The 27,573-nt window shown below is 44.7% G+C and overlaps 1 protein-coding gene across 3 annotated transcripts in view; it reads left to right on the top strand.

Moving 5' to 3' along the window:
- Positions 1 to 27,573, top strand: part of SFSWAP (splicing factor SWAP) — a 292,952-nt gene that overhangs the window by 13,334 nt on the left and 252,045 nt on the right. For all 3 annotated transcript variants that reach the window (XM_033954220.1, XM_033954221.1, XM_033954222.1), the window contains 3 exons: positions 3,769 to 3,854; positions 8,098 to 8,323; positions 20,111 to 20,217. In XM_033954220.1, coding sequence (XP_033810111.1) covers positions 3,769 to 3,854; positions 8,098 to 8,323; positions 20,111 to 20,217 — 419 coding nt within the window. The remainder of the gene's footprint in view (positions 1 to 3,768; positions 3,855 to 8,097; positions 8,324 to 20,110; positions 20,218 to 27,573) is intronic.

Below are 27,573 nucleotides of genomic sequence, written 5' to 3'. Positions count from 1 at the left end.
CCCCCCCGGAGTGGGGCACGGGCAGGTACTCCATTTACTTTGTGGTGCCCAAGAAGGAGGGGACTTTTCGGCCCATCCTCGATTTGAAAGGGGTCAACAGGGCTCTCAAGGTTCCCTCTTTCCGTATGGAAACGCTGCGGTCGGTCATTCTGGCGGTTCAGCCGGGGGAGTTTCTCACTTCTCTCGATCTGACGGAGGCCTACTTGCATGTTCCTATTCGGACCTCTCATCAGCGTTTCCTGCGCTTTGCGATCTTGGGTCGGCACTATCAGTTCTGTGCGCTTCCCTTTGGGCTGGCCACGGCTCCCCGGACGTTCACCAAGGTGATGGTGGTCGTCGCGGCAGCCTTGCGGTCGGAGGGCATTCTGGTACACCCCTACCTGGACGACTGGTTAATTCGGGCCAAGTCGTTGCAGGAAAGCTACCGGGTTACGGCTCGGGTGGTGGAGTTTCTCCGGTCGCTGGGCTGGGTGGTCAACCTTTCCAAGAGTCGGTTGGTTCCGGCTCAGCGTCTGGAGTACCTCGGGGTGCTGTTCGACACCTCCTTGGGGAAGGTCTTCCTCCCAGAGGCCCGGGTGAGCAAATTGCAGTCTCAGATTCGCCTGCTTTTGGCGTCCCGGTGTCCTCGGGCGCGAGATTTCCTCCAGGTCCTGGGGTCGATGGCGGCGTCCCTGGACGTGGTGAGGTGGGCGCGGGCCCACATGCGTCCTCTTCAGTATGCTCTGCTCCGGAGGTGGTCTCCCCAGAGGCACGGGATGGATGTTCCGGTTCCCCTGCGAGGCTTGGCGCGCTGCAGTCTGCGTTGGTGGCTCCGGACCCCTCACCTAGTTCAGGGGGTGGGTCTGGATCTTCCGCAGTGGACGGTGCTCCTTACGGATGCGAGTCTCCTGGGTTGGGGGGCCCAGTGTCTGGGTCACTCTGCTCAGGGAACCTGGTCCACGGAGGAGGCCTCCTGGTCGATCAACGTGTTGGAGACCAGGGCGGTCCGGCTGGCGCTGTTGGCTTTCCACTCCCTTTTGTTGGGCAAGTCGGTCAGAGTCCTGTCGGACAATGCCACGGCGGTGGCTTATGTCAATCGTCAGGGGGGCACCAAGAGCACTCTGGTGGCGCAGGAGGCGGCTCGGCTCATGGTTTGGGCGGAGTCGCATCTTCTGGACCTCTCGGCCTCTCACATTGCCGGGGTAGAAAACGTTCAGGCGGACTTCCTCAGTCGTCACTTCTTGGATCCGGGAGAGTGGTGTCTCGGCGCCGAGGCGTTTCAGTTGCTAGTGCGTGCTTGGGGGCAGCCCCTGATGGATCTGATGGCTACAAGTGGCAACGCCAAAGTACCCCGCTTCTTCAGTCGTCGCAGGGACGGTCTGGCCGAGGGTCTGGATGCTCTGGTCCAACCGTGGCCAACGGAGGGGCTGTTGTATGTGTTCCCTCCTTGGCCATTAGTAGGCAGAGTACTGCTTCGCATTGTTCGCCATCCGGGGCTGGTGGTCTTGGTGGCTCCGGATTGGCCTCGTCGTCCGTGGTATGCGGATCTGGTGAGGCATCTGGTGGCGGATCCTCTTCCTCTGCCTCTCGAGTGCGATCTTCTGACGCAGGGTCCCATTCCCATGTTCGACCCGTCTCCCTTTTGTCTTACGGCTTGGCTCTTGAAAGGGGCCGCCTGAGTAAGAAGGGATATTCCGACAAGGTGATCTCTACACTTTTGGGGTCCCGGAGGCTTTCTACCTCTCGGGCTTATGTACGGGTTTGGCGTCTTTTTGAGGAATGGTGCCGAGCGCGGGGAGTGGTCTCCTTTCGCGCTTCTCTGCCTAACATTCTAGAGTTTTTGCAGGATGGCCTGGATAGGGGCCTGGCCTGGTCTTCTCTTCGGGTTCATCTGGCGGCCCTGTCGGCTTTTCGGGGGCTGGTGACAGGTCAGCGTTTGTCAGCCATTCCTGATGTGATTCGCTTTCTTAGGGCGGCCAAGTTGCTCAGGCCTCCCATAAGGCCCTCGATTCCCTCTTGGGATCTCAATCTGGTTCTCTCTGTTCTAGTGCGCCCTCCTTTCGAGCCGTTGGATGGCTGTTCGTTGAAGGACCTTACGCTGAAGTCGGTCTTTTTGGTGGCCATTACTTCCGCTAGACGGGTGTCGGAGCTACAGGCTTTCTCTTGTAGGGCTCCCTTCCTGGAGTTTTCAAAGGAGCGGGTTGTTTTGCGGCCTGTTCCTTCCTTTCTGCCGAAGGTAGTTTCTCCTTTTCATGTCAATCAATCGGTGGTCCTCCCGGTCTTGGGTAGTCGGGAGGGTTCTTCTGAGCAACGACAGCTGCGCAAGTTGGATGTCGGTCGGGTCCTCCATGCTTATGTGCAGCGGACCCGGGATTTTCGGAGCTCCGATCATCTCTTTGTGCTTCTGGCGGGTCCTCGTCGGGGGGCTGGCGCTTCTAAGGCTACTATTGCGCGCTGGATCAAGGAGACGATCGCTTCCGCTTATCTTCTGAGTCAGAAGCCGGTTCCGGAGTTTCTCAAGGCTCATTCCACTAGGGGTCAGGCGGCTTCTTGGGCTGAGTCGTCGCTCGTGCCTCCGGTGGATATTTGTAAGGCTGCGGTTTGGTCCTCCTTGCATTCATTTGTTCGGCATTATCGGGTAGATGTTCAGGCGCGTCGGGACGCGGTGTTCGGTGAGCGTGTTCTGGTATCGGCCCTTCGGGGGTCCCGCCCGTGAGAGGGACTGCTTTGGTACGTCCCAATCGTAAAGTTAACCTCTACTGGTCTGGAGAGTGCTAAAGAAGGAGAAATTAGGTTCTTACCTGCTAATTTACTTTCTTTTAGCTTCTCCAGACCAGTAGAGGTCCCCACCCTGTCTGTTGTTGTTGTTGTTGGGGCTGTTGCGCGGGCAGTTTTTGGTTTTTGCTGCGGGTTCTAGTATTTTTCTAGGGCCGGGGAGAATTGAAGAACAGCGGCTGTGGCTCGGCTGGCTTAGCTGGCGAGCTGTGGGGACCTTCTTCCTTCGGGAATTTCTCCTCTGCATTTTCCAACAGCATTTTTTTGGGTATGTTATTTGTTACTCCTTTCGGAGTATTGTTTTTTCTCTCTGTTGTTTCCAGTTCTTGGTTCTGCTTGGCTATTCGGCAGACTGAGGGAAATAGAGAGGAGGGGCTAGGATATACTGTCCCAAAGTTTTGTTTTCAGTCTCCACCTGCTGGTCATGATTAGATATATACCCAATCGTAAAGTTAACCTCTACTGGTCTGGAGAAGCTAAAAGAAAGTAAATTAGCAGGTAAGAACCTAATTTCTCCTTAGTGTTTACATAGCTTGGTAAAAGGGCCACTACATGAGGACCTGTGTGCAATGGCAGATGATAATCTGAGTTCAACTTAAATATTTTATTAACAAACCTAGATTGGATTGGATTGGATTTATTATTTGATTTACTGTTATTGATATAAGTATTTATCAGTATTCAATAAAAAAAATTTATTAAAAATACAATACAATCACTTTTACAAAATCTATAAAAAAGAAAAAAACAGTAATTCAAATTAGCAGAATCAAGTCAATAATTACTAAATCCTGTAGTAAGTTTTTCTTCCATAATATTGCTGAAATAATTCTGTTTAACAGCTTATGAAATGACAAGTTTGACCATTAAAGAATTTGTCAAACAAAGAATTCCATAATGCATAATATTCTGGTTTTTAAATTAATTTATGTTGTCTGACCCTGTCAGTGAGGTTATTTTAGAAAAATAATTCCCTGCAGTAAAATGGTTGATATTTAGAATTCTTTATTGTAGAAAAAAATGAACCAGAAAACACAGAAGAAAGCGAAGAACCTTTTGTTGCTCCTCGGGGACTGTATGTGCCTTCTGATTTGGAACTGGTATGTTCATTTAAACCAGTATGTAGTTACACTTAGGGCTCCTTTTACAAAGGCGCACTAGTGGTTTAACATGCGTAATAGCGCGCACTAAACCGCCGGCCGTGCTAGCCTCTACCGCCTCCTCTTGAGCAGGCGGTAGTATTTTGGCTAGTGTGTGATGAAAAGTCACACATGCTGAAGCCGTTAATACGGCTTCGCAAAAGGAGCCCTTAGTATCCATGTTGTGAAATGTGTCCTAATTGTGGCTGTGGAATGAAGCTTTGAGTGAAAACTTTATGCTATTATGAATATAGCTCCTATATAGTAAAATTACACTTTTTGTTGATATTAATTTATGAAATGTAAAGCTGTTCAAGATTAACATCTGTAGAATAAATAATCTGCAATCTAAATTGTGCTGGGATACAGAATTTTTTCCTCCTTTATGAAGTGGAAAAGATAAATTTTGCAAGTCTAATGTTGAAAAAGGATATTTTATCAAACAATAACACTTCTATCCTATAATAAATCTATGTAAATCTATTATAAAAACAAGAATTGCCGCTGCTGGGTCAGACCAGTGGTCCATCGTGCCCAGCAGTCCGCTCACACGGTGGCCCTTAGGTCAAAGACCAGTGCCCTAACTGAAACTAGCCTTACCTATGTACATTCTGGTTCAGCAGGAACTTATCTAACTTTGTCTTGAATCCCTGGAGGGTGTTTTCCCCTATAACAGCCTCCGGAAGAGCGTTACATTTTTCTACCACTCTCTGGGTGAAGAAGAACTTCCTTACATTTGTACGGAATCTGTTCTCTTTTAACTTTAGAGAGTGCTCTCTCGTTCGCTCTACCTTGGAGAGGGTGAACAACTTGTCTTTATCTACTAAGTCTATTCCCTTCAGTATCTTGAATGTTTTGATCATGTACCATAAACTACCCTTTGCTATTTAAATCAATTGTATAGAAATAGAGAGAAATATCCTCAATGTCTACATTGAAACCACTGCTTATAAGGTGGGGAGGAAAAACCTCAGAACCCCATCTCCACCTTAATAAATTTGGGTGGTAGGCTTAATAGAGTGAAGAAACCTCATTGACTTAAAAAAAAACCTCTTCCATCAAAAGAGTGTGTTGTGGTTATTTAATGGCTCTGTGCAGTGGAAATATGAGATTAGAGACAGATAGATCAATGAGACTTATCTCCTGATGAAGGTCCATTTCACCGACGATGGCCAGCGTTTTGCAATTTTCTGCTGCCTCAGGATGTGTATCCACTTACCGGACCAAAAAAGTCACCAGCATGGGCTATTTATTTTTTAGGTCTGATAAGTGGATACACACCCTGAGGCAGCAGAAAATTGCAAAACGCTGGCCATGGTCTGTGAAACGGACCTTCATCAGGAGATAAGGTATCATTGACCTATCTATCTGTCTTTAATCTCACATTTGCATTGCACAGAACTATTAAAAAATCACAACACACTGTTTTGATGGGAGAGGTTTTTTTTATTCTGATGAGGTTTCTTTACCCTATAAAGCCTACCATCCAAATTTATTGAGGTGGGGTTCTGAGGTTTTTTCCTTCCCATCTTATAAGCAATGGTTTCAATGTAGATATTGAGTATCTCTATGTCTACACAATTGATTTAAATAGTAAAGGGTGGTTTATGGAGCATCATAGATTTATTATAGAATAAGAGTTATTTTTTTATTTATCATTGATTTCTATTTAACCTGTGTGTTATTTACTATTGAAAAATGATTTTATGCCTTTAACTTTGGATATAACCACATCCTTTAAAATAAAAAAAATTGAGGGTCCTCAAATCAATAACTTGTAGTCAAACAATCAGAAGTTATCTGCTTTAAAGAAGGGAGCAACAGAGGTAACAAGATGTGGCTTAATTAACCAGGTAGTGATGATGATCAGCTTCTTTCCAGTTGGGTACATCCATTCAAACAGGACCAGGTAAATTGGATGTATTTGGTGGTTTTAGTTAAATGGATAGCATGACTGAAGATAAACAAATTGGTGGGGCAGTTTCAGCAGAAAACTAAGCCCTCTTTTTATTAAACCGCGCAGCAGTTTTTAGCGCCGGGAGCCGCGCTGAATGCCTCGCATGGCTCTCGGCGCTCATAAGAACTCTGAGCGTCGGGAGCTGCGCAGGGCATTCAGCGCGGCTCCCCACACTAAAAACTGCTAGCGCAGTTTAATAAAAGGGGGTATAAGCAGATGACTAAAGCTCAGCATATTTACAAGTAGAGAAAATATATTTGTCACACTGTTCCCAGTCCATTTGCTCATTGGTTTGTTTGTTATAGATACATGTTTCTTTAGCTGAAGTGGTAGAAGAATGCAAAAGTTTTAATAAACTAGATGTGACAACCATTTAATTTGAGATTATTTGTCATTGATATGTAATTGTAATAACATCTGGTCAGGGGAGCTTTACTTTGAAAAACTTTGACGAGATGGAGTTGGGTAGCATTTGACCACATCTTCCTAGCCTCTCAATGACAGGATTCAAACATTGTTCAGGACTATATTTACTGGGAGAGAAATGCATTCTTGATTGTATTGCACCCTCCCTCCCCCCCTTTTTCTCATTCCTTTCTGCTCTCTGCCTGCAGTGTGTGTATATCCCACTCACCTCCCTTCCAGCATTTCTTTTACCAAGCGCCCCAATGGAGCTGAGGCTGTTCTGACCTGTGATCTGAAGATCTGGTCCCAGTAAGGGCAAAACACTAGTTAACCTAGGGCTGAGTGGTAGAAGGATAAAATTATAGATAACTGATAGGACTGCTTGTAAAACTGAGCAGATCAGAACAAACTGCCTGACTTGGTACATTAAGCTCGGTCTCTGGCAGTATTCAAATCCAGACTGAAAGCCCACTTTGAAGATGCTTTCAATTCAGAGGAAAATGGTTTCTAATCATTGCAATAACTTGTCAATGGCCCCCAAATCTTTTTAAAGTTATTATAATTCCCTTTTTGTATAGCAATTGTTCTTTCCATTGTGTAAATGTGACGCAACAAATTCCACCAGAAGGTATAGTTAAGTCTACTGTAATTTTTCCAATTACTGGTGATATGTTGTATGACGACTCCTGTCATAATCAATAAAAGTTTATTTTTCCTCTGAAAGTACATTTATACATAGAGGGGGGATAGTATAAAGTTCTATTAAAGGTTTAATCAATACATAAAAATATAATATTTATATGATTTTTGATTTAAATATTTGAAGGTAGGGTGGGTGAGGGGGGTATAAATTTATGTATTTTATGATGTTGTTATAAGGAAATTCAAGTGATGTATTCAAGTTTTAACTGATATATTATTGTGTACTTGATGTAAGATGGAAAGATGAATAAAGAATTTGAAAAAAAAGAAGATGCTTTCAATTCCAAATTACAACCCACCTGCTAAGTACCACTATGGGCTCCTTTTATCAAGCCGCGCTAGCGGTTTAACGTGCGTAATAGCGTGCATTAAACCGCCAGCCGTGCTAGCAACTACCGCCTCCTCTTGAGCAGCATGGGGGTTAGCGCCTTCTCTTTGGCCAGCTTGGGGGTTAGCGCGTGATGAAACGTCGTGCCCATTAACCCCGCTAGCGCGGCTTGATAAAAGGAGCCCTATATGTCTTAACATTCCCTCTGTAATTCCCCCACCTGAGCACTGTGTATTGATACACCACCTTGTCCAGTTTGTCTGTCTTAGCTAGATAGTACACTCTTTTGAGCAGGGATTATCCCTTCTATGTTTTGATGTACAGCGCTGTGTATGTTTATTATCACTATGGAAATGATTAGTAGTAGTAGTAGTATAATATTCTTTAATTCACTTTATTGTAACCCTTCCTTTATTTTATTTCCTTATGTTTTGATGATGTTAATAGTGTTAGTTTATTGTTTTTATACCTTTTTTTATATTTTTATTATATTGTAAACTGCTTAGATTTTAACCTTGGTTTGGCAGTATATCAAATAAATTGAACTTGAACTGCAATAGAATATGACAGTTTTCTGGCTGAAATTATTCTTTGATGAATGCAATAGAAGTAAATGGTTCTGTTTTGTTTTCCAAACTTTATGCCAAGGTAAAAGTAACAGATATTAACTCTGAAAATATCAGTTTGATTTTACAGATAAGGTTCTTTTTTTTTTTTTTTTTTTTTAAAACAACAACAGATTTATGCAGTTCATTTGGGGGGGGGGTTATATCATTTTAAACATTTTTTTTTTTTTTTTTTTGCACATACAGCCTCCAACAGCAAAAATGCATGCCATTATAGAGCGAACAGCAAATTTTGTCTCTAGGCAAGGAGCACAGTTTGAAATCATGCTGAAAGCCAAGCAATCACGGAATTCTCAGTTTGATTTCTTGCGCTTCGACCATTACCTCAACCCCTACTACAAACTTATACAAAAAGCTATGAAAGAGGGAAGGTATACTGTTCAGTCTGAAAGAAAAGATACTGAGAAAATAAGTAAGTTCTACTATTATTTACCTTCATTTCATTGATATCTGAGTACAGTGAGAACATGTTTGAATTCTGTAAGCATATATGATGTGTGGAAGGCAACTTTTTTTTTTTTTTTTTATAATTCTTTATTCATTTTCATATTTTACATGAAGTGTACAAAATATTGAGTTACAACTAATGAATACACAATATCACTTTTATATCTATTACATAATATTCTGAACAAATTTTTTTTATCCCCTCTCCCACTCCCCACCCTTCAAGTACTTTCCAATCACCTTATACATATTGTATACCATATTATAACATGTTATGTAAAATTATTTTCACTACCCCCCCTCCATGTGTGCCATAAAGAAGACAAGAAAAAGAAGAAAAGAAGAAGATAAATCCTATTATTCATTCAGTACAATACTTTGTCAATGGTCCCCATATGTTTATAAATTTAGGATATTTCCCTCTTTGTATTGCTATTACTCTTTCCATTTTGAATATATGACAAATTGTATTCCACCAAAATGTATAATTAAGGTTACTATGATTCTTCCAGTTATTGGTTATATGCTGAATGGCAACCCCTGTCATGACTAGTAAAAGCTTGTTATTTTCTGGTGAAATTTGACTTTTTTTTCTCATCATCATTCCAAATAACACTGTATCATATGATATTGCTACATGATTTTCCATCAATTTATTAATGGATGAACCGGCTTTTACAGTTTCCTTGGATGCAGAAAAAGCGTTTGATAGGGTAGAATGGAATTTTATGTATCAGGCTTTAGAATGGTTTGGTATAGGTTCTGGATTTATACAAATGGTAAAAACATTGTATAGCTTCCCGATTGCAAGATTAAATATTAATTATATGATATCTGATGGGTTTTCAATTGCAGAGGGGAGTTAGACAAGGTTGTCCTTTATCTCCTTTGTTATTTGATGTTGTATTAGAACCCTTATTGTTAGCAATACAGCAAGCAACGAAACCCGTCTGATGCGTGTCTATAATATGTGGGAGAGCTTTGGCTAATCTCAAAGCCAAAATTTTCGCCAAAAGTTTATTATCCACATTTATTAAAGATATAGGCCTGTAGTCTGAAACCAAAGTAGGATCTTTATTTGGCTTAGGCAAAACAATTACTATTGATTCAGCCATAGTACCTTTAATATCACCTTTTATAAGTTGTGTCTGATATAAATTTAGTAAATATGGGGAAAGGACATTTTGAAATGTTTTATAAAATTCTACTGTATAACCATCACTACCTGGAGCGGATCCAACTCTAAGAGATCTCAACGCTGTTTCTAATTCTTTTAATGATATAGGTTCATCTAAACTCCGTTTTATATGATCAGGAACCTTAGGTCCAATAATTAAATCTAAAAAATTTTTACCATCTTTTTGCCTCTCCAAATAAGGCTCGGAAGAATACAGGTCCTTATAAAATTTTAGAAATTGCTTTAAAATTATATCCGTTTGATTGGTTATTATACCATTATCATCTTTTATCCCATTAATGTTAGTTCTTCTTTTTTTTGCTTTAAGATAATTTGCCAATAATCTTCCCACCTTATTAGAATTTCCATAATACATTGTCTGTTTGGAAAACAAGTCTCTTCTTATCATTTTTGAAGCTAATTCGTTATATTTACCTTTTGCTTTCAAAAGAGCTTGTAATACATCATGTTCCCATTTGCTTACCAATTTAGTTTCTAGTATTTTAATTTCTTTTTCTAACTCTATATACTGTTTTTTAATCTGTTTCCTAACAAAAGCCAAATATCATATAATATGATCTCTCATAGTCGCTTTAAAAGCGTTCCATACATTTTCAATAGATGTATCTTCCACTAAATTAATTTGAAAGAAATCACTAATTTGTGTTTTAAAATTTTCCAAAAATTTTTCATCCACAAGCAATGCATTATCAAATCTCCAAAGAGGTCTTCTATTTTCTAATTGATCTAATTGTAAATCTATCCATACTCCCGCATGATCCGAAATGATAATGGGATCAATGGAAGCCTTAATCACTTGCTGCACCTTATGTGTTGAAATAAAAATATAATCTATTCTTGAAAATGATTTATGAACCTGTGAACAAAATGAAAATTCCCGATCATTAAAATGAAGAATACGCCATATATCCTTCAAATCACATGATTGAACCAAATTATGTAAACCTAAAGATTTTATACTTTTACCTGGTTTTTTATCCATTAATGGATCCATTACAGCATTAAAATCTCCAGCCACCACTAAATTAGAAGCAGCCAGTGGTAACAACATACTCTGCAATTTTTTAAAGAATTCTGATTGATTCGAATTAGGGGCATATATATTGAACAACGTCAGGGCATTATTTCCCATACTTATATCAACATGTAGCCATCTTCCATGTGGGTCCGAATTTACTATCTTAAAATTGGCCATACACTTTTTATTTATAAGAACTGCTACTCCTGCTTTTTTACCCTCTGCTGGAGCAAAAAAACATTCTTTCACCCACCCACCCTTTAGTTTCTCTGATTCCTTTATATTAAGATGTGTCTCCTGCAGATAATAAACATCCGCGTTTTGCTTCTTTAAAAATGATAATACCTTTTTCCTTTTGATTACATGATTCAGGCCATTGACATTAATAGAAAATATCTTAAAAGACATAATATATTTTATACTCCTTATCATAATCTTCCTCTTCCCTTCTTCCATAACTAAGATCTAAAAAACTTCTCCTCATGGCACACATTCTTACCTCCAAATTACCCAATCCCTTATTAATCTTTTCCTTAATCATCCTAGTAATATCTTTAATACCCACCTTCTTCCCACCCCTCCCTCCCCAATATAATGACTGCTTAAGGACACACATTGGACAGTAATCCCAACTTCCCCCCTCCCCCCAGGCAACCAATATTTATTAATAACCCCTTTATCCTTTATTGAGACAAACTCACTACCTCTCCACAATATATCTAATTATATCTCTCTTCTAATCATAAAACCTTTTTTCTTTTTTTCCATTTTAAAGTAATTAATTTCTCTATCTATTATTAACCTTTAGTCACATAACCATATTTATTTCCTAACATTCCATTAATGCATTTTTATCATTTCACCAATCTAATTCATTCCCCCAACATTTTATTTCATTCAAGAAAATTCTATCATAGTCATATATTTAATAAAAAGTATCATTTTCCTATATCTTATATTATCTAATCCATCTTCTCCTATCCTCCTTTAAATATCCAACAACAAATATCCATCTCTTCATATATTTCTGTTAAAAAAAAAAAACTTCAATTTTATAAGTTTTTATCCTCTATTTGTATTTAAACATTTGTATTTCATTTTCAAAATAATTTCCCCCCCCCTTTTTATATTTCCTCTTCTCCAAATTAAATCCAATCTTTTTAAAACTATATTATCACAACATCAATCTTTACATTCCTTCAGCTACCAATAAATTCTTATGTATCTTTCTTTTATATTATTCATTTTCCTTTCCTTTACTTGCATTTAAATATCATATAACTTGTCCTTTCTATCATTAGTCCATTCTGCAATCTTTTCCTTATTGTCTTTTCATTCTTTACTTTCTCCTTTTCTGACTTATTAAATAAACTGAACTTTCATATTTATTTCTTATCTCCATCCATCCACTCTTAAAGACTTTTGACTGCCAATTGTCATTCATTTTTTTTTTTATAATATCCTTTTAGTCTATCAGTCCTGCTTTCTTCTTCTTCACATCTATTTATTTTCCTATTCAGTCTTCACTTTTCCTTTTGTGTTAATTTGTCCAGTCCTTTAATCCTTCTTGTTCATTCTTTACTCCAACCATCCATCTTTCAGTCTCCTAAAAGTTCAGTCTAATAACTTCACTTTATCCCAGGACAAGCAGGCATGATATTCTCACATGTGGGTGACGTCATCTACGGAGCCTCAGCGCGGACAGCTTTTCAAGCAAACTTGATTGAAGTTTCAAGTTTGCTATGCTGCACCATGCATGTGCATGCCTTCTTGCCCACTAGAGGGCGCATTCCCACCTCGTGGTCCTCAGTTCAGTTTTTTCCGCGGAGCCAGAAGCCCTGTGGAAATTGTGCTCTCTTCGATTTTGCCTTCTGACACCGCGGCTGAGTGTTTCTTTCTCGGTCGCTGTGCTTAATTTGTTTTTTTATTTGTTTGTGTATCAGTTTTCGTAAAAAAAAAAAAAAGATTTTCCGTTCGGCTTCGGGCGCTCCCGGTAGCCGCGGCCGCGGGACCTCGTTCGTTCCCGGCCGTTTTTTGTGTCCATGTCCCGTCCCTTGACGGGCTTTAAAAAGTGCACCCGGTGCGATCGGCTCCTTTCGATCACCGATCCCCACCGGTGGTGCTTACTTTGTCTGGGTCCTGAGCACCCGACCGGCTCCTGCACTCGGTGCTCTACTTTTCAGCAGAGGGCTCTCCGCCGCCGTCGCGCTCGTATGGCGGAGCTCTTTGCTGTGGACCCCGCGGCAGGGAAGGCCTCGACGTCGGCTTCGGCCCCGGCCTTGACCTCGGCCTCGACTCCCTCGACCTCGCCCCGAGAGCCCGCTTCGTCGAAGCCTGTGTCCTCGACCCCGAAGTCGACGAAGGGTAAGTCCTCACTTCCTTCTTCTGTTCCAGCCTCGAAGAAGCCATCCTCGGGCTCCTCGACGGGGGCAGGTGGGTCGTCCTCGGCCCCGCCCCGAGCGTCGATGTCGGGTGCCCCGCGGGAATACTCGAGACCGAGGTCGCCCTCGAGGGAGTACCCGCTGGCCCAGGATCTGCCGGCTATGATGGGGGTTCCCGTCTTTCAGGACTTACTCCGTGCGCTCATTGCCTCGGAGCTGTCCGGTGCCCTCGCGCACCTCCAGCCAACTTCTGCCCCGTCTGCCCCGGCTTCGGCAGCCTCGGTCTCGGTGCCCTCGACTTCGGTCCCCGGGGGGGCTTCGGCCTCGGCCCCGACCTTACCCTCGACCTCGGTTGACCAGCCTGAGCGGAGCGTGCGGCCTCGGGACAAGGTGCGGAGGGTTCGAAGGATCTCTTCCTCTTTGTCCTCGTCGAGGTCCTCCGGGGGCTCCTCGCCCTCGGGTCGGCCTCGGGCGAAGCGTCGGTCGAGGAAGCCCAAACATCAATGGGCTTCTCCTCGACGACGCGGTCGCTCCTCGCCGACCGGGGCGGAGACCCTGCGGGTCTCCGAGCTCCGCCTCGATAATCCGAGGCTTTTCCGTTCCTCCGAGGTTGAGTGTTCGAGGGACTCTTCGCCGAGATGGAAGGGGCGTGCCTCGGTGCCCCATACCCCGGGGACTTCCCGCAGGGGTTCCTCGGGGCATGGGCGGTCCCCGACCCCGTCGAGGTCGCTCGGTGCGGCTTCTTGGGGTTCGGGATCTGGCACGGGTAAGGAACCTCGTTACTCCCATGAGGCTTCTCCTTCCTTCTTGGCGATGCAGGCTTCTCGATCTCTCTCTCCGCCTTCGAAGCCCTCCTCTTTTTCTAGATTTGTGCTTGATATGGGGAGGGCTTTGGACCTTGATCTGGGGTCAGGTTCTCAATACACGAAGGAATTTTTGGAGGAGCAGGATTTGCCCTCTCCCCCCAGAGAGACTCCTCGGCACCCTCTCAATAAGGTTCTCCACCAGACCTTCCTGAGGAACTTGGACTCCCCTCTTACAGTCACAGCGGTTCCATCGAAGATGGAGTCTAAGTACCGCACAGTCCCTTGCAAGGGCTTCGATAAAGCACAGCTGTCCCACCAGTCATTATTGGTGGAGTCGGCGTTGAAGAAGTCCCAACCTTCTAGGGTCTCTGCTGCGGTCCCCCCCGGGCGGGAGGGACGGACCCTGGATAAGTTTGGTCGTCGCCTCTATTCCAACTCAATGATGGCTGCCAGGGTCCTTAATTACGCATTCACCTTCTCGTCCTATTTAAGGCAGATGGTGAAGGCGTTGCCCCGCTATTATGGGGTCATGCCAGATTCCCATAAGGGGGACTTTGGTACCTTTATGGCCAATTTGTCTCAGCTGCGTCTCTACCTTTTTCATGCAGTTTACGACGCGTTTGAGTTGGCCTCTCGTGGATCCGCCTTTGCGGTGGCGATGCGCCGCCTCGCATGGCTCCGTACCCTGGATATGGACCCAAACTTGCAAGAACGTCTGGCCAATCTTCCATGTGTTGGCTCAGAGTTGTTCGATGAGTCCTTGGAGGCGGCGACCAAACGCTTGTCTGAACAAGAGCGCTCTATCGCCTCATTGGTCCGTTCTAAACCCCGGGCCCCGCCGCAGAAGCCGTTTAGACCTCCTCCGCGGCGGTACCCGCAGAAATCGACGCCGGCTTTCTCGAGGCCTCCGCCCCGGCGTCCCCCTCAGCAGGGCAGAGCGTCCCAACCAAAGCCTCAGGCGCAAGGGGCGTCTAAACCGGCTCCGTCTTTTTGACGTGATGCGCGGATGGGGGCGGGCCCCCTCCGCTCTGCCGAAGGACCCCCTTCCCATCGGGGGCCGATTGCAGGCCTTTTTTCCAGCCTGGGCCGAGATCACGTCGGACGCTTGGGTGCTCCGGATCATCTCCGAGGGTTACTCGCTCAACTTCTTAGCCACGCCGCCAGAACATCCGCCGGGGGCTTCTCTGGGCTGTCGAGACCAGCTTCCTCTTCTCCTGTCGGAAGCCAGGTCCTTGTTGAGCCTTCGGGCGGTGGAGCCGGTGCCCCCGAACCAAAGGGGACGGGGGTTTTACTCCCGTTACTTTTTGGTCCCGAAGAAGACAGGGGACTTGCACCCCATTCTGGACCTCCGGAGGCTCAACAAGTTCCTTGTCCGGGAGAAGTTCCGTATGTTGTCCCTTCCAGTCCTGTACCCTCTGTTAGAGTCGGGGGACTGGATGTGCTCCCTGGACCTGAAGGAGGCATATACTCATGTTCCGGTGCATCCCGCCTTCCGTAAGTTCCTCAGGTTTCAGGTGGGGGGGTTGCATCTCCAGTATCGGGTCCTCCCCTTTGGGCTGGCTTCGTCCCCTCGAGTCTTCACGAAGTGTATGGTGGTGGTCGCGGCAGCCCTGAGATCTCGGGGGCTGCAGGTCTTTCCCTACCTGGACGATTGGCTGATCAAGGCGTCCTCCAAGGAAGGGGTTATTTCAGCGACCCGACAGACTATCACCTTCCTTCAACGTCTGGGATTCGAAGTGAACTTCCCCAAGTCGCAGTTGTGCCCGGCTCAATCCCTTCAGTTTATCGGGGCCGTGCTGGACACGGTTCACCTCCGTTCGTTCCTCCCCCCGCCAAGGTTGGAGGCCCTGCTTCGATTGAGTCGCCAGGTTTCGCTCCTGCCCTCAGTTTCGGCACAGCACCTGATGGTTCTGCTAGGCCACATGGCGTCGACGGTCCATGTTACTCCGTTCGCCCGTTTGCACCTGAGGCTTCCTCAGTGGACCTTGGCCTCCCAGTGGCGTCAGGATCGGGACCCAGTCTCCTCCCCTATAACAGTGACTCCTTCCTTGAGACGCTCGCTCCGTTGGTGGACCAACTCTTCCAATCTTTCCGGGGGTTTGCTCTTTCTCGTCCCTCCACATCGCAAGGTCCTGACCACGGACTCTTCGGAGTACGCGTGGGGGGCTCATCTCGAAGGTCTGCGGACTCAAGGTCTATGGTCAGCGGAGGACCGTCTTTGTCACATCAATGTGTTGGAGCTTCGTGCCATTTTTCTGGCTGCTCGAGCGTTCTGCCACCTGCTACACGATCAGGTAGCAGACGGCAGACGGACAACCAGGTGGCCATGTATTATGTGAACAAACAAGGGGGAACGGGCTCTTGGTCCCTATGCCGGGAAACCCTGCGCCTTTGGGAATGGGCGGTCTCCCAGAACATCTTCCTGCGTGCGGTTTACATTCAGGGAGAGAAGAATTGTCTGGCCGACAAACTCAGTCGTCTTCTCCAGCCGCACGAGTGGTCGCTACACTCCCGAGTTCTGCACGAGGTCTTCGACCGCTGGGGGACTCCTCAGGTGGATCTGTTTGCCTCCCCGGAGACTCACAAACTGCCCCTTTATTGTTCTCGGATGTACTCCCCGGACCGTCTTGAGGCCGATGCCTTTCTTCTCGACTGGGGAGGGAGGTTCCTTTATGCGTTTCCTCCTTTCCCTCTGATCTTGAGGACGTTGGTTCATCTCAAGTCGTCCGGAGCCACTATGATTCTCATTGCGCCTCGTTGGCCTCGTCAGCACTGGTTCTCCCTGCTCCTTCAACTCAGTGTCAGGGAGCCTCTGCTTCTGCCTGTTTTTCCCTCTCTGCTGTCTCAGAGTCGGGGGTCGCTGTTACATCCCAATCTTCAGTCTTTACATCTGATGGCTTGGTTCCTTTCCCCTTGACTTCACAGGTTTCTCAGTCTGTGAGGGAGGTTCTGGAGGCCTCGCGCAAGGTCTCGACTCGGCTTTGTTATTCCCAGAAGTGGACCAGATTTTCTTCCTGGTGTTCCTCGAACCATCTGGATCCGAGTTCGGTTCCGGTGTCTTCGGTTCTGGAATATTTATTGCATTTGTCCAAGTCTGGGCTGAAGACGACTTCCATTAGGGTGCATCTTAGTGCTATTGCTGCTTTCCATCGGCATCTCGAGGGTCGCTCTCTCTCTCTCTTCATCCTCTGGTGATTCGTTTCATGAGGGGGTCTAGTGAATGTTAATCCTCCTCTGAAACCTCCTCCTGTAGTTTGGGATCTTAATGTGGTTTTGGCTCAACTGATGAAGCCTCCCTTCGAGCCTATTGACAAATCTCTTCTTAAGTTTCTCACTTGGAAGGTGATCTTCTTGCTTGCGCTCACGTCCGCTCGTCAGATTAGCGAGCTGCAGGCTTTGGTTGCGGACCCGCCCTTTACTGTGTTCCATCATGACAAGGTGGTTCTTCGCACCCATCCTAAATTTTTACCTAAGATTGTGTCTGATTTCCACCTCAATCAGTGTTTTTTCCGAAGCCCCACTCTCATCCTGGGGAAGCGGCGCTTCACACGCTTGACTGTAAGAGAGCGTTGGCTTTTTATCTTCAACGCACCAAGTCTCATCGGAAGGTTCCTCAATTATTTTTGTCCTTTGATCCTAATCGGTTGGGACGTCCTGTTTCCAAGCGCACCTTGTCCAACTGGTTGGCTGCTTGTATTTCTTTTTGTTACGCTCAGGCTGGTCTCGAGCTTCATGGTCGGGTCACGGGACATAAGGTCCGAGCGATGGCAGCTTCTGTGGCGTTCCTCCGGTCTACTCCGGTGGAGGATATCTGCAAGGCTGCCACTTGGTCTTCGGTTCATACTTTCACCTCCCACTACTGTCTGGATTCGTTATCCAGAAGCGACGGCCGGTTTGGCCAGTCGGTTTTACGTAACCTGTTTTCCTAAATTGCCATCCTCCCACCTGCCCTTTTTTGGTTGGCTTGGAGGTCACCCACATGTGAGAATATCATGCCTGCTTGTCCTGGGATAAAGCACAGTTACTTACCGTAACAGGTGTTATCCAGGGACAGCAGGCATATATTCTCACAACCCGCCCTCCTCCCCGGGGATGGCTTCTTTGCTGGCTATGGAACTGAGGACCACGAGGTGGGGATGTGCCCTCTAGTGGGCAAGAAGGCATGCACATGCGTGGTGCAGCATAGCAAACTTGAAACTTCAATCAAGTTTGCTTGAAAAGCTGTCCGCGCTGGGGCTCCGTAGATGACGTCACCCACATGTGAGAATATATGCCTGCTGTCCCTGGATAACACCTGTTACGGTAAGTAACTGTGCTTTAATGTCTTTCCAGTCTATCCTTCTTTCTTCTTTACATTCTTTTATTTTCTTTTTCACTTGTCCATTTTTATTTCCTGTTCTTTGTTGCATATTCTTCTTTTTCCAACAAACTAAAGTCCCATAGTTCTTTATATTTAATTTTTTGTTCAATATCCACCAATCCAGTCTTAGTATTTATCCCTTCATTTCAACACCCATTGTGCTAAAATGACATAGGTTCTGATTTTGAAAGAAAGGTCTTTAGTTTTTCCGGATCAACAAAATACAAAGATTTATCCCCACAAGATACCCTCATTTTTGCTGGGTAATATAACCCATACTTATATCCTTTTTCCTTTAATTGAGATCTCAGATCAAGGAATTTCTTCCTAATATTTGCTGTATTTTTAGCAAAGTCTGGTGAAAACCATATTTTGGAACCTTTATAGTTTAAGTTTTTATCTTTTTTGGCAGCATTTAAAATTTCTATTGCTTGCTGGTATCTTAACATCTTATTAATGAATATTAATGGTCTTGGTCTTCCTTGATTTTCCAGACTCTTTATTGGAATCCTGTGTGCCTGTTCTATTTCCAAAGGCTGTTTGAAATCCAACTGCAATAATCTAGGAATTAAATTTTCTAAAAACTGTATTGCATTTTTCCCTTCCAAATTTTCCTGTATTCCAAAAAGTTTTATATTCTTTCTTCCACGGTTTTCGTAATCTTCCAGCTGACTTTTCAATTGAATTATTTCCAAACTGTCATTTTTGCATCTTTTTCCTTCACATTCTAAGCTCTCCATTTTAACTTCTAACTCTGTTGTTCTTTTATTAGCTACTTCCATTTGTCTGTGTATATTCAGGATTTCTTCCTTCAGTTCTGCCATATTACTCACAGTCTCTGTCAGCATTTGTTTGATTTGCCTCAGTTCCCCCATAACTTCAGCTTTGCTTAACTCCTCTGATACATCAGCAGGAAGCGGAACCTTATTCGGGGTAATTTGATCCTGTTTCTGCCTTTTCACAGCCCCTCCGGTTTCACTCTTACTCTGTCGGGTGCTCGCCATGCTCCCGCTGTCCTCTCCGATGTTTTCAGCCGAAAACAGTTTAAAAGGAAATCTTTATTTATTCAACGGTTGCCCAGGTAAGAGGAGCGCTGCGATCACACGACCATTTTGTGTGCACGCTAAGCCACGCCCCCGAAGGCAACTTTTTAATAACGGCATCCACTGAAGTTTCATTTTATAAAGGCAAGTTGGTGTCTATTTTATAAAATACTAGTATATGTGGCAGAGAATGTGCCTTGAATGTAGAACTAGTTTAATTAAGGTGTGTACTTAGATTAAGGTATTTCATAAGCTACATGCATTTGTGCTAATTCCATCCATGTTTGCCCAAATTCTTTTCCATGAACACCCACCAGCAAACTGCATACTATCATATCATTTATGCACAAGAATAACTTTTATAAAATTTCCTCCATTGTGAACAAATGCCAAGTCTTCAGTCAAAAGTTGTATAGTTGGTCAATCAGCCTTCCATAATATACAGGCATATGGATACATACATGCTTTTCCCTGTATTCCAGCTTGTTTTACTGGAAGTTTTTTTTTCATTTGATCTGGGGTTTTTTCCTTTTCTTTTTACACAGTTAGTTTTTCATCTTTCATCTTGGCATGGCAGTCTGCTATTGAATGAACTCTGCTCTACTTCATGCTTTAACCTCACAGTGCTTCCGAGGTGCACAAAAGCATGTTGCAATTCGGGACACACCCCTCCTCCCACTCCTGATTACTGCTGCAGTTAAAGTAGCAGCAGTTTGAAATTTTGAAGTGATCCTGATATTTCATTTTCATTCATTTCTTTAAAGCATCTGTTAAATTAGCAGGAAGAGAAGAAAGCGAGAAAACATTTGTATGTGTGTTTGTGTATGAGACTTGTATTATAGTGCATACATTTCATACTAATTTTGTCATGTTGTGGATGGTGGGATTGATACACATGTTCTTTCCCTTGAAATACCAGTAATTGCATGGTATATTATATTTTTAGAGCCAGATATAAGCGTGGAGGAAGAGGATGAGGAAGAGGATGATGATTACCTGCACCCTAGTCTTTTTGCCTCAAAAAAGAACAGTCGACTTGAAGAAATCATGAAGGTACTTGCATAAAAAATTTTTTTTTGCTAGAGCCAAGTTTGATTACATGGACTTGCATCGTACCTGATAAAACTTATAAATTAGTTGTGCTGAATGCCAGATAAGCTGAGCATTTGGGCCCTGATTCTGCAAAGCATACCTAATGTTAGGCGCAGTTTGGGTGTCCAAGATAGGCGTTCTGTGTAGAATCGCGCTCAGCAACACTCAGCACTATTTAGACGTCTGATTTTTGAGATGTCCTTTAGAGAATCGAGTTTTAGGTGAGAGTTGGACGTCCGAACAATGTCCTTAATGTTATAATATTTTATTATTATAATGTTATTAGAATGGCAATTTTATGTTGGTTTTCATTATGATTGTGATACTGGGAGTTGGATCTGTTTAATGTTTTTATATATTTCTCTTCTATCAGAGAGAGTGATTGGGATTCGAACCAGAAACATTAGGGTAGAAGGCTGTAGGTTTAACCAGTGTTCTACATTTTGAACTAGCAAGTTGCATAGCAATTGTAAAACTAGGTCCTATAGGCATTGTAAAGGAAGTCTTTTCAACATAGCTTGGGCTTCAGATAGACCTGAGTTCTATGGACGAAATTTAGGCACAGCTTGGATGTCCTTAATATGATCTGCTAAATAGCTCCCTGGGTTTTTATTTTTACATTATTAAGCTCAAAATACATTTAATAAGACATCACATAAACAGGGCACATCAAGACAGATATATTGCATGCAGAACCTTCTATTTTTGTGAACAGACAGCAATGTTGTTTGCTAATTAGAGGAAAAGATCCATTAACTGAAACATAGCACATGACAAACACAGCTTTAGGTTTCTTGCTTTTTTTTTTTTTAATCATTTTTATTAGGGAGTTAACGAGAGAAACAAGCGAATTACATGAATAAACTAGTCAAACAGAGGCAGCAACGAAAATGAATACAATGTCCAACAGCAAAGCACTTAATACACCAATACCTTTTCAGTGTTCTCCCCAGGGCCTTTTAGCCGGGCGCACCGCCCAGCTAATTTAGATGGCCGCCCGGCGAATCCTTCTGCTGCCACTGATGCTCCTTCCCGGGCTGACTCTCCGCCGAAAATTTAGTTTGACAACTGCCTTTTTTTTGTTTTGGTTTTTTTTGCCAACATGCTTTTACTTGCTTCGGGCCTTCCTCGTTGCCGGGTCCTGCCTACTTTCTGTTTCCGCGAAGGCAGGACCCGGCAGCGAGGAAGGCTCGAAGCAAGTAAAAGCAGTAAGTTGTAAGCTTCCCTCCAGGGCTCTAACATGTGCGTGCCGGCTTCCCTTCTCTTTCCTCCCCCCCACGGGACGCAACTTCTGGTTTCAAAGAGAAGGGAAGCTGGCACGCACACGATAGAGCCCTGGAGGGAAGCTTACAACTTGCTGCTTTTACTTGCTTCTGGCCTTCCTCGCTGCCGGGTCCTGCCTTCGCGGAAACAGAAAATAGGCAGGACCCGGCAACGAGGAAGGCCCAAAGCAAGTAAAAGCAGCAAGTTGTAAGCTTCCCTCCCTCGCTGACCTATGAAAGATAGGTCAGTGATGGAGGGAAGCTTACAACTTGCCTAGCGACTCTACCGACGGGTTTGAGAGCTGGGAGGGATGGGAAGAGAAATGCTGCTGCACCGAATAGAGGAGGGGAGGGGGAAGAGAAATATTCTGCTGCTGCACCCATTTTGGGGGGAAGGGAAGAGAAATGTTGCTGCTGCACCCAATTTTTTGGGGGGGAGAGGGAAGAGAAAAGCTGGTGCACCCAATTGGGGGAGAAGAGAAAAGCTGCTGCTGCACCCAATTGGGGACGGGGGCGGGGAAGAAAAGTGCTGCTGCTGCACCCAATTGGGGAGGGGGGAGGGGAAGAAAAGTGCTGCAGCAGCACCCAGTTGGGGAGGGGGGAGGGGAAGAGACGTGCTGCAGCAGCACTCAATTAGGGAGGGGGGTGAGAAGTGCTGCTGCAGCAGCACCCAGTTGGGGAGAGAGAGGGGAGAAGGAAGACCAGGGAAGGGAGAGGAGAGGCAAGAGATGCCAAGAACATGGGAGGGAGGGAAAGGAAAGGAGCTACCAGACCATGGAGGGGGGGACAGATATCAGCGCATATAGGGGGAAGGGGAGGAGGGAGATGCCAGGGCATGGGGGGAGAGAAGGGAAGGAGATAGAGATGCCAGACCTTGGGGTGGAGTGGGAAGGAAGGAAGGAAAGGAGAAGAGAGAGATGCCGAGCATAGGGGAGGGGGGTGAAGCTGAAATGAATCATGTACAAAGGAGAGAAAGGGCACAGGATATACAGTTTATTGAAGGGACATAGAAAGAGGGAAGATGCCATATGGAACCGTGTCGAGCTTTGCGAATGTAGAGATGATGCGGTATACAAACCTAAGGTTTAATTTAGTTTAGTTTAGAAAGGGCGGACACTGGATGGAAAGGGCAGAGAGGGTGGACAGTGGATGCAAGGGGCAGAGAGAGGGTGGACAGTGGATGCAAGGGGCAGAGAGAGGGTGGATAGTAGATGGAAAGGGTAGAGAGAGAGGGGGCAGAGACTGGGTGGAAGGGGCAAAGAGAGGACAGATGTTGCATGGAAGGGAGCGAGGACAAACGCTGAATAGAAAGAAGAGAGTGAAGAGAAGATGATTAAAGCAGAAACGACAAGGTAGAAAAAACTTTTTTGGTTGCTTTACTTAGAATTTAGTATTGTAACTGTATTAATTAAAGTTTATAAATAGGAAATTGAAATAAGGCAGTTTTTTGGGGACTAAACCCCTTTCTTCAGGTCAGGACAGGATACCATAACAGCAGGGGTGCCCAAATGGTCGATTGCGATCGACCAGTAGATCGCAAAGGCAATGTGAGTCGATTGCGTTGCCTTTGCAATCTTTTTCTTCCTGCCTCCCCGAGCCAGGCCAGGCGTGTACAAGTGCCAGACTCACGACTTCACCTCCGATGTCAATTCTGATGTCGGAGAGGTAGTTCTGGGCCAGCCATTCGCTGTCTGGCTGGTCTGGAACGTCCTATCCGACGTTAGAATTGACGTCAGAGGTGAAATCTTGTGAGTACGGTGCTTGTATGTGCCTGGCCTAGCTCAGGGAAGTAGCAGGGAGGAATCGGCATGGTAGCTTAGGGGGTAGGGAAAGAATCGGGGAAGTGGAGAAATCGGCGCGATGGCTTGGGGGGCAGGGGGAGAGAGAAAGAAAGACAGGCAGGGGGAGAGAGAGAGAGAGAAAGGCAGAAATAAAGAGGGGGCAGGGGGAGAGAGAAACAGGCAGTCAGGGAGGAGAGAGAAAGAGAGACAGAAAGAAAAGGGAAGTGGCAGAAAGAAAGAAATATTGGATTTACAGTCAGAAGAAGGAAGTGCAACCAGACACTCATGAAATCACCAGACAAAAAGGTAGGAAAATGATTTTATTTTCAATTTAGTGATCAAAATGTGTCCGTTTTGAGAATTTATATCTGCTGTCTATATTTTGCACTATGGCCCCCTTTTACTAAACCACAATAGCGGTTTTTAGCACAGGGAGCCTATGAGCATCGAGAGCAGTGCAGGGCATTCAGCGCATCTTCCTGCGCTAAAAACTGCTATTGTGGTTTAGTAAAAAGGGAGGGGGTATATTTGTCTATTTTTATATAGTTGTTCCTGAGGAGACATTGCATAAAGTCATCTGCCTTGACCTCATTGAAAACCCGCGGAATATAAATAATTAACATTTTCTCTGCGTACAATGTGCTTTGTGTTTTTTAAAATTTTATTGTTGGTAGATCATTTTGACTTGGTCATTTTAAAGGTAGCTCATAAGCCCAAAAAGTGTGGGCACTCCTGCTGTAGAGCCATTCTTGTATGACTGAATGAGCTATATTTATCTTTTTTTTCAGTTGTTTAAATTCATGGTGAAATAAATGGCTAGATTGAACCTAATGATTTCATTAATGCCTTTCCCTTTTTTAAACCTCTATACCATTTGAAAGAGGGCAAATACTTCTTAAATTTAGTAAAAATATTCTGGCACAAGTGTCAAACCTTAAAAAAGGAAGTCATATTGAGCATTGGAAAATAATAATAATTAATAAAAATAGTACACATTTAGGGCTCCTTTTACTAAGTTGTGAAAATGGTTTTAGTGTGTGTGCTTAGCGCGCGCAGAATTACCACGTGCGCTAGACGCTAATGCCAGCATTGAGCTGGCGTTAATTTTTCCGCGTAGTGCGGGAGTTTGCCGTGCTAAAAATGTTAGCGCACCTTAGGGCTCCTTTTATCAAGCTGCGGTAGGCGGTTAACACTCGGAATACTGCACGTTCAACCGCCTGCCGCGCTAGTCGCTAACACCTCCATAGATGAGGCGTTAGTTTTTTTGTGTGCCGCAGGGGTTAGCGCGTGATGAAATGTCCGACGTGCTAAACCCCGTAGCGCACCTTGATAAAAGGAGCTCTTAGTAAAAGAGAGGGTTAATTTTCCCCACCACCAAATTTCTCCATCCCCCACCCGGCTACTTTTTCATGCTACCTGGCTGGAAAAAATTTCTGGGTAGAACACTTCCTTTTTTTCTGAATGAACAGTACTCCAATCAGCTCATTCTTGAAAGCAAAGAAAGCACATGAAAAAAAATATATAGATTGCATACATAACTTCATTTGCAAAAGCTTAAAAACTGAAAAAACCTAGATACAGACCTTAGCATGTCTTCTACTTCAGTGCAAATGGAGGTGAGCAGGTGCACCATCAAGGTGCACCTGCAAGGTAGAATGCCACAATTAATTAAAATATGTGCTGGGATTTGAACCTATGACTTCTGGAAGATGAGCACAGGGCTTTTACCCAGTGAGCCACAGCTGCTTCCTTTCAGTCATTGGTGTTCCTAGCATGAAAGCTTGGTGATCCTAGCTATGTGACGGTGAAAATACCTGTCAAGATCATAGCTATCATATCAGATGTGAGGAAGAAAGACATAATCCCAGGACAAGCAGGCAGCCTATTCTCACATATGGGTGACATCAATGAAAAAAGAGCCTGGATGAGGACAGCTTCGCAAGCAGACTTGCTTGTAGAACTTTAGAAAGTTTGCGATAGCCTTCCCGCCCAGTGCAGGGTGCGCGTCTCCTCAGTTCTCAGTATTCTGCAGTGCCGAGAAGTCCTATTTTGACGCTCTGCGATAGACTCACTTCTACTTTGTGCCTTCGCTTACCGCAGCTCATGTTTTATTTCTTTTCAGGGTCGCTGTGTTTTTCTTGCACATTTTATTAAAAAAAAAAAAAAGAAGACTTACTTTGATTTTTCCTTCTGTCACGGCGGGGCCTGCCTCGTGGCCTCAGCCTGCGGGCTTAGACCTAGCTGCGGCTGTTTTCCCGTTTATGTCCCGGCCGGTTACAGGCTTCAAGAAGTGTAGCCGTTGCCAGCACGCGATCTCCCTCACTGACCCACATATTTGGTGTATTCAGTGTTTGGGACCTGACCATCGTCTGGAGTCGTGTGCCCGCTGCGCTACCCTTCAACCTCATGCCCGCAAACGTCGAGCTCAGGTGGAAAAACTCTTTGGAGGTATAGATCCACTTGCCCTGGTCTTGACTTTGACCTCAAATCCGGTCAATCTCACAAGGGTTCCGCCTTCTGCCTAGACCTCGGCTTCAACCTTAATCAAACCATCCTCGTTCGGCAGGTCCTCGTCCTTGAGCAAATCTGCTAAGTCTTCTCCTGACGAGACGCTTGCCTCGCTGCCTCCCTCAGGTCAGGTACCAGCAGTAGTTATCAAGCTGCCCAAGAAGCATGTATGTCTCCAAGTCGAAGAGTCTTTCTTCCTCCTCTTCCTCGGAGACTTTAGTCACACCAAATGTACCACATCCTCAAGTCTCGGTGTCGCATTTGGAGGCTATGATCCAGACCATTTTGGATCGCCAGTTTGGTAATATGCTTGCCAAACATACTCCTGCCTCGACTCTGCTTCCTGCAGTCCAGCCTGAGCACTTAGCAGTATCACAAGGAATCGAGTCCTTGGCTGTGCCTCAAGATAATCCTCCTCATTCTATACAAGTAGTCGAGTCCTTGGGAGTGCCTCGAGAGGATTCTACAAACTCTGTGCAAGGAGTCAAGTTTTTGTGAGTGTCTCGTCTGGAGCATAAGCACGCTACTCAAGGAGCCGAGTCCTTGTCAGTGCCTCGAGATACCTCGACACCAGGTGTTCAATCCGTTTTGGTGTCTTGATCTCTAGCCTCCAGCCCTCCCTCCTTGTATAAGGCATCGCCCTTCCTGAGGCATAGGGCAAAGACTCCTCGACTTTCTTCTCAGCGAAACCTGCCTGGTTCGAAGCACAGTTCTCCGCATCAGTCGAGGCATCCATCAAGGCACAGATCCTCTTCTCGAGACAGGCCTCGTCTCTCCAGACCTTGAGACTCTTCGAGGCCTCCAACTCTGAAGTCGAGGACACCACTTCAAGATATCTCTGCTTCTTCTCCTGCGAGGGATTCTATCCATTCTCTCAGTGAGTCATCTATACCTGCATATTCAGACCTCAGGTATCAGTACTCCAGAGAAGCTTCACCTTCGTTCTCTGCCTTGAGAGGTGCCTTGACATCACCTTCTTCTCCTCGAGGTCAACCTTCCTTAGAGCAGATATCTTTTTCTTCTTTCCTACGTCAAATGAGTAAGGACCTCAGAATTACTTTGGACTCTGATTCCAAATACTCTCAGGAATATTTAAAAGAAATGGGTATGTCTCGTCCTCCTTCGGAGTCTCTCAAATTGTCCATAAATAGATTTCTTTCTCAAACCTTTAAGAGAAATCTTGAGACACCTTATGCCATTCCTGTTGTCCCAGGAAAACTGGAGTTTCGTTACAGTTTGTTCCACTGCAAGGGCTTTGAGAAATCTCAGTTATCCCATCAGTCTCTTCTTGTGGAGTCTTTTCTGAAAAAGACCAATCCTGCCAAAGTTTATGCCACTGTCCCTCCTGGAAGAGAGGGCAAGACCATGGACAAGTTTGGTCACCGTTTGTATCAAAATTCTCTCATGGCAACTAGAGTTTTGAATTACAATTTTGTTTTTATTTCTTTTTTTTTAATTCTTTATTCATTTTAAGTCTTGTAACAAGCGTACAGTAATATACTTGAAAATCTTTCTAATAATATCATACATACTTGAATTTTTACCCCTTCCCACCCACCCTACAGCAATTAATTCAATTAAGCATATCTAAAAGAATATAATGAAGTAAGCATTTAATAAAAATTTCAAACAACTCCCTACCTCCCCTAATTATACACATATTATCTAAGGAAAATGATGTCTACCCACTACAATAATTTTCTAACGGCCCCCAGATCTTCAAAAATTTATTGTAAGACCCTTTCTGCAAAGCAATTGCTCTTTCC

This window comes from Geotrypetes seraphini, chromosome 8 (assembly GCF_902459505.1).
Source record: "Geotrypetes seraphini chromosome 8, aGeoSer1.1, whole genome shotgun sequence".
NCBI classification, from domain to species: Eukaryota; Metazoa; Chordata; class Amphibia; order Gymnophiona; family Dermophiidae; genus Geotrypetes; species Geotrypetes seraphini.
This window is presented reverse-complemented; position numbering and strand designations above follow the sequence as displayed.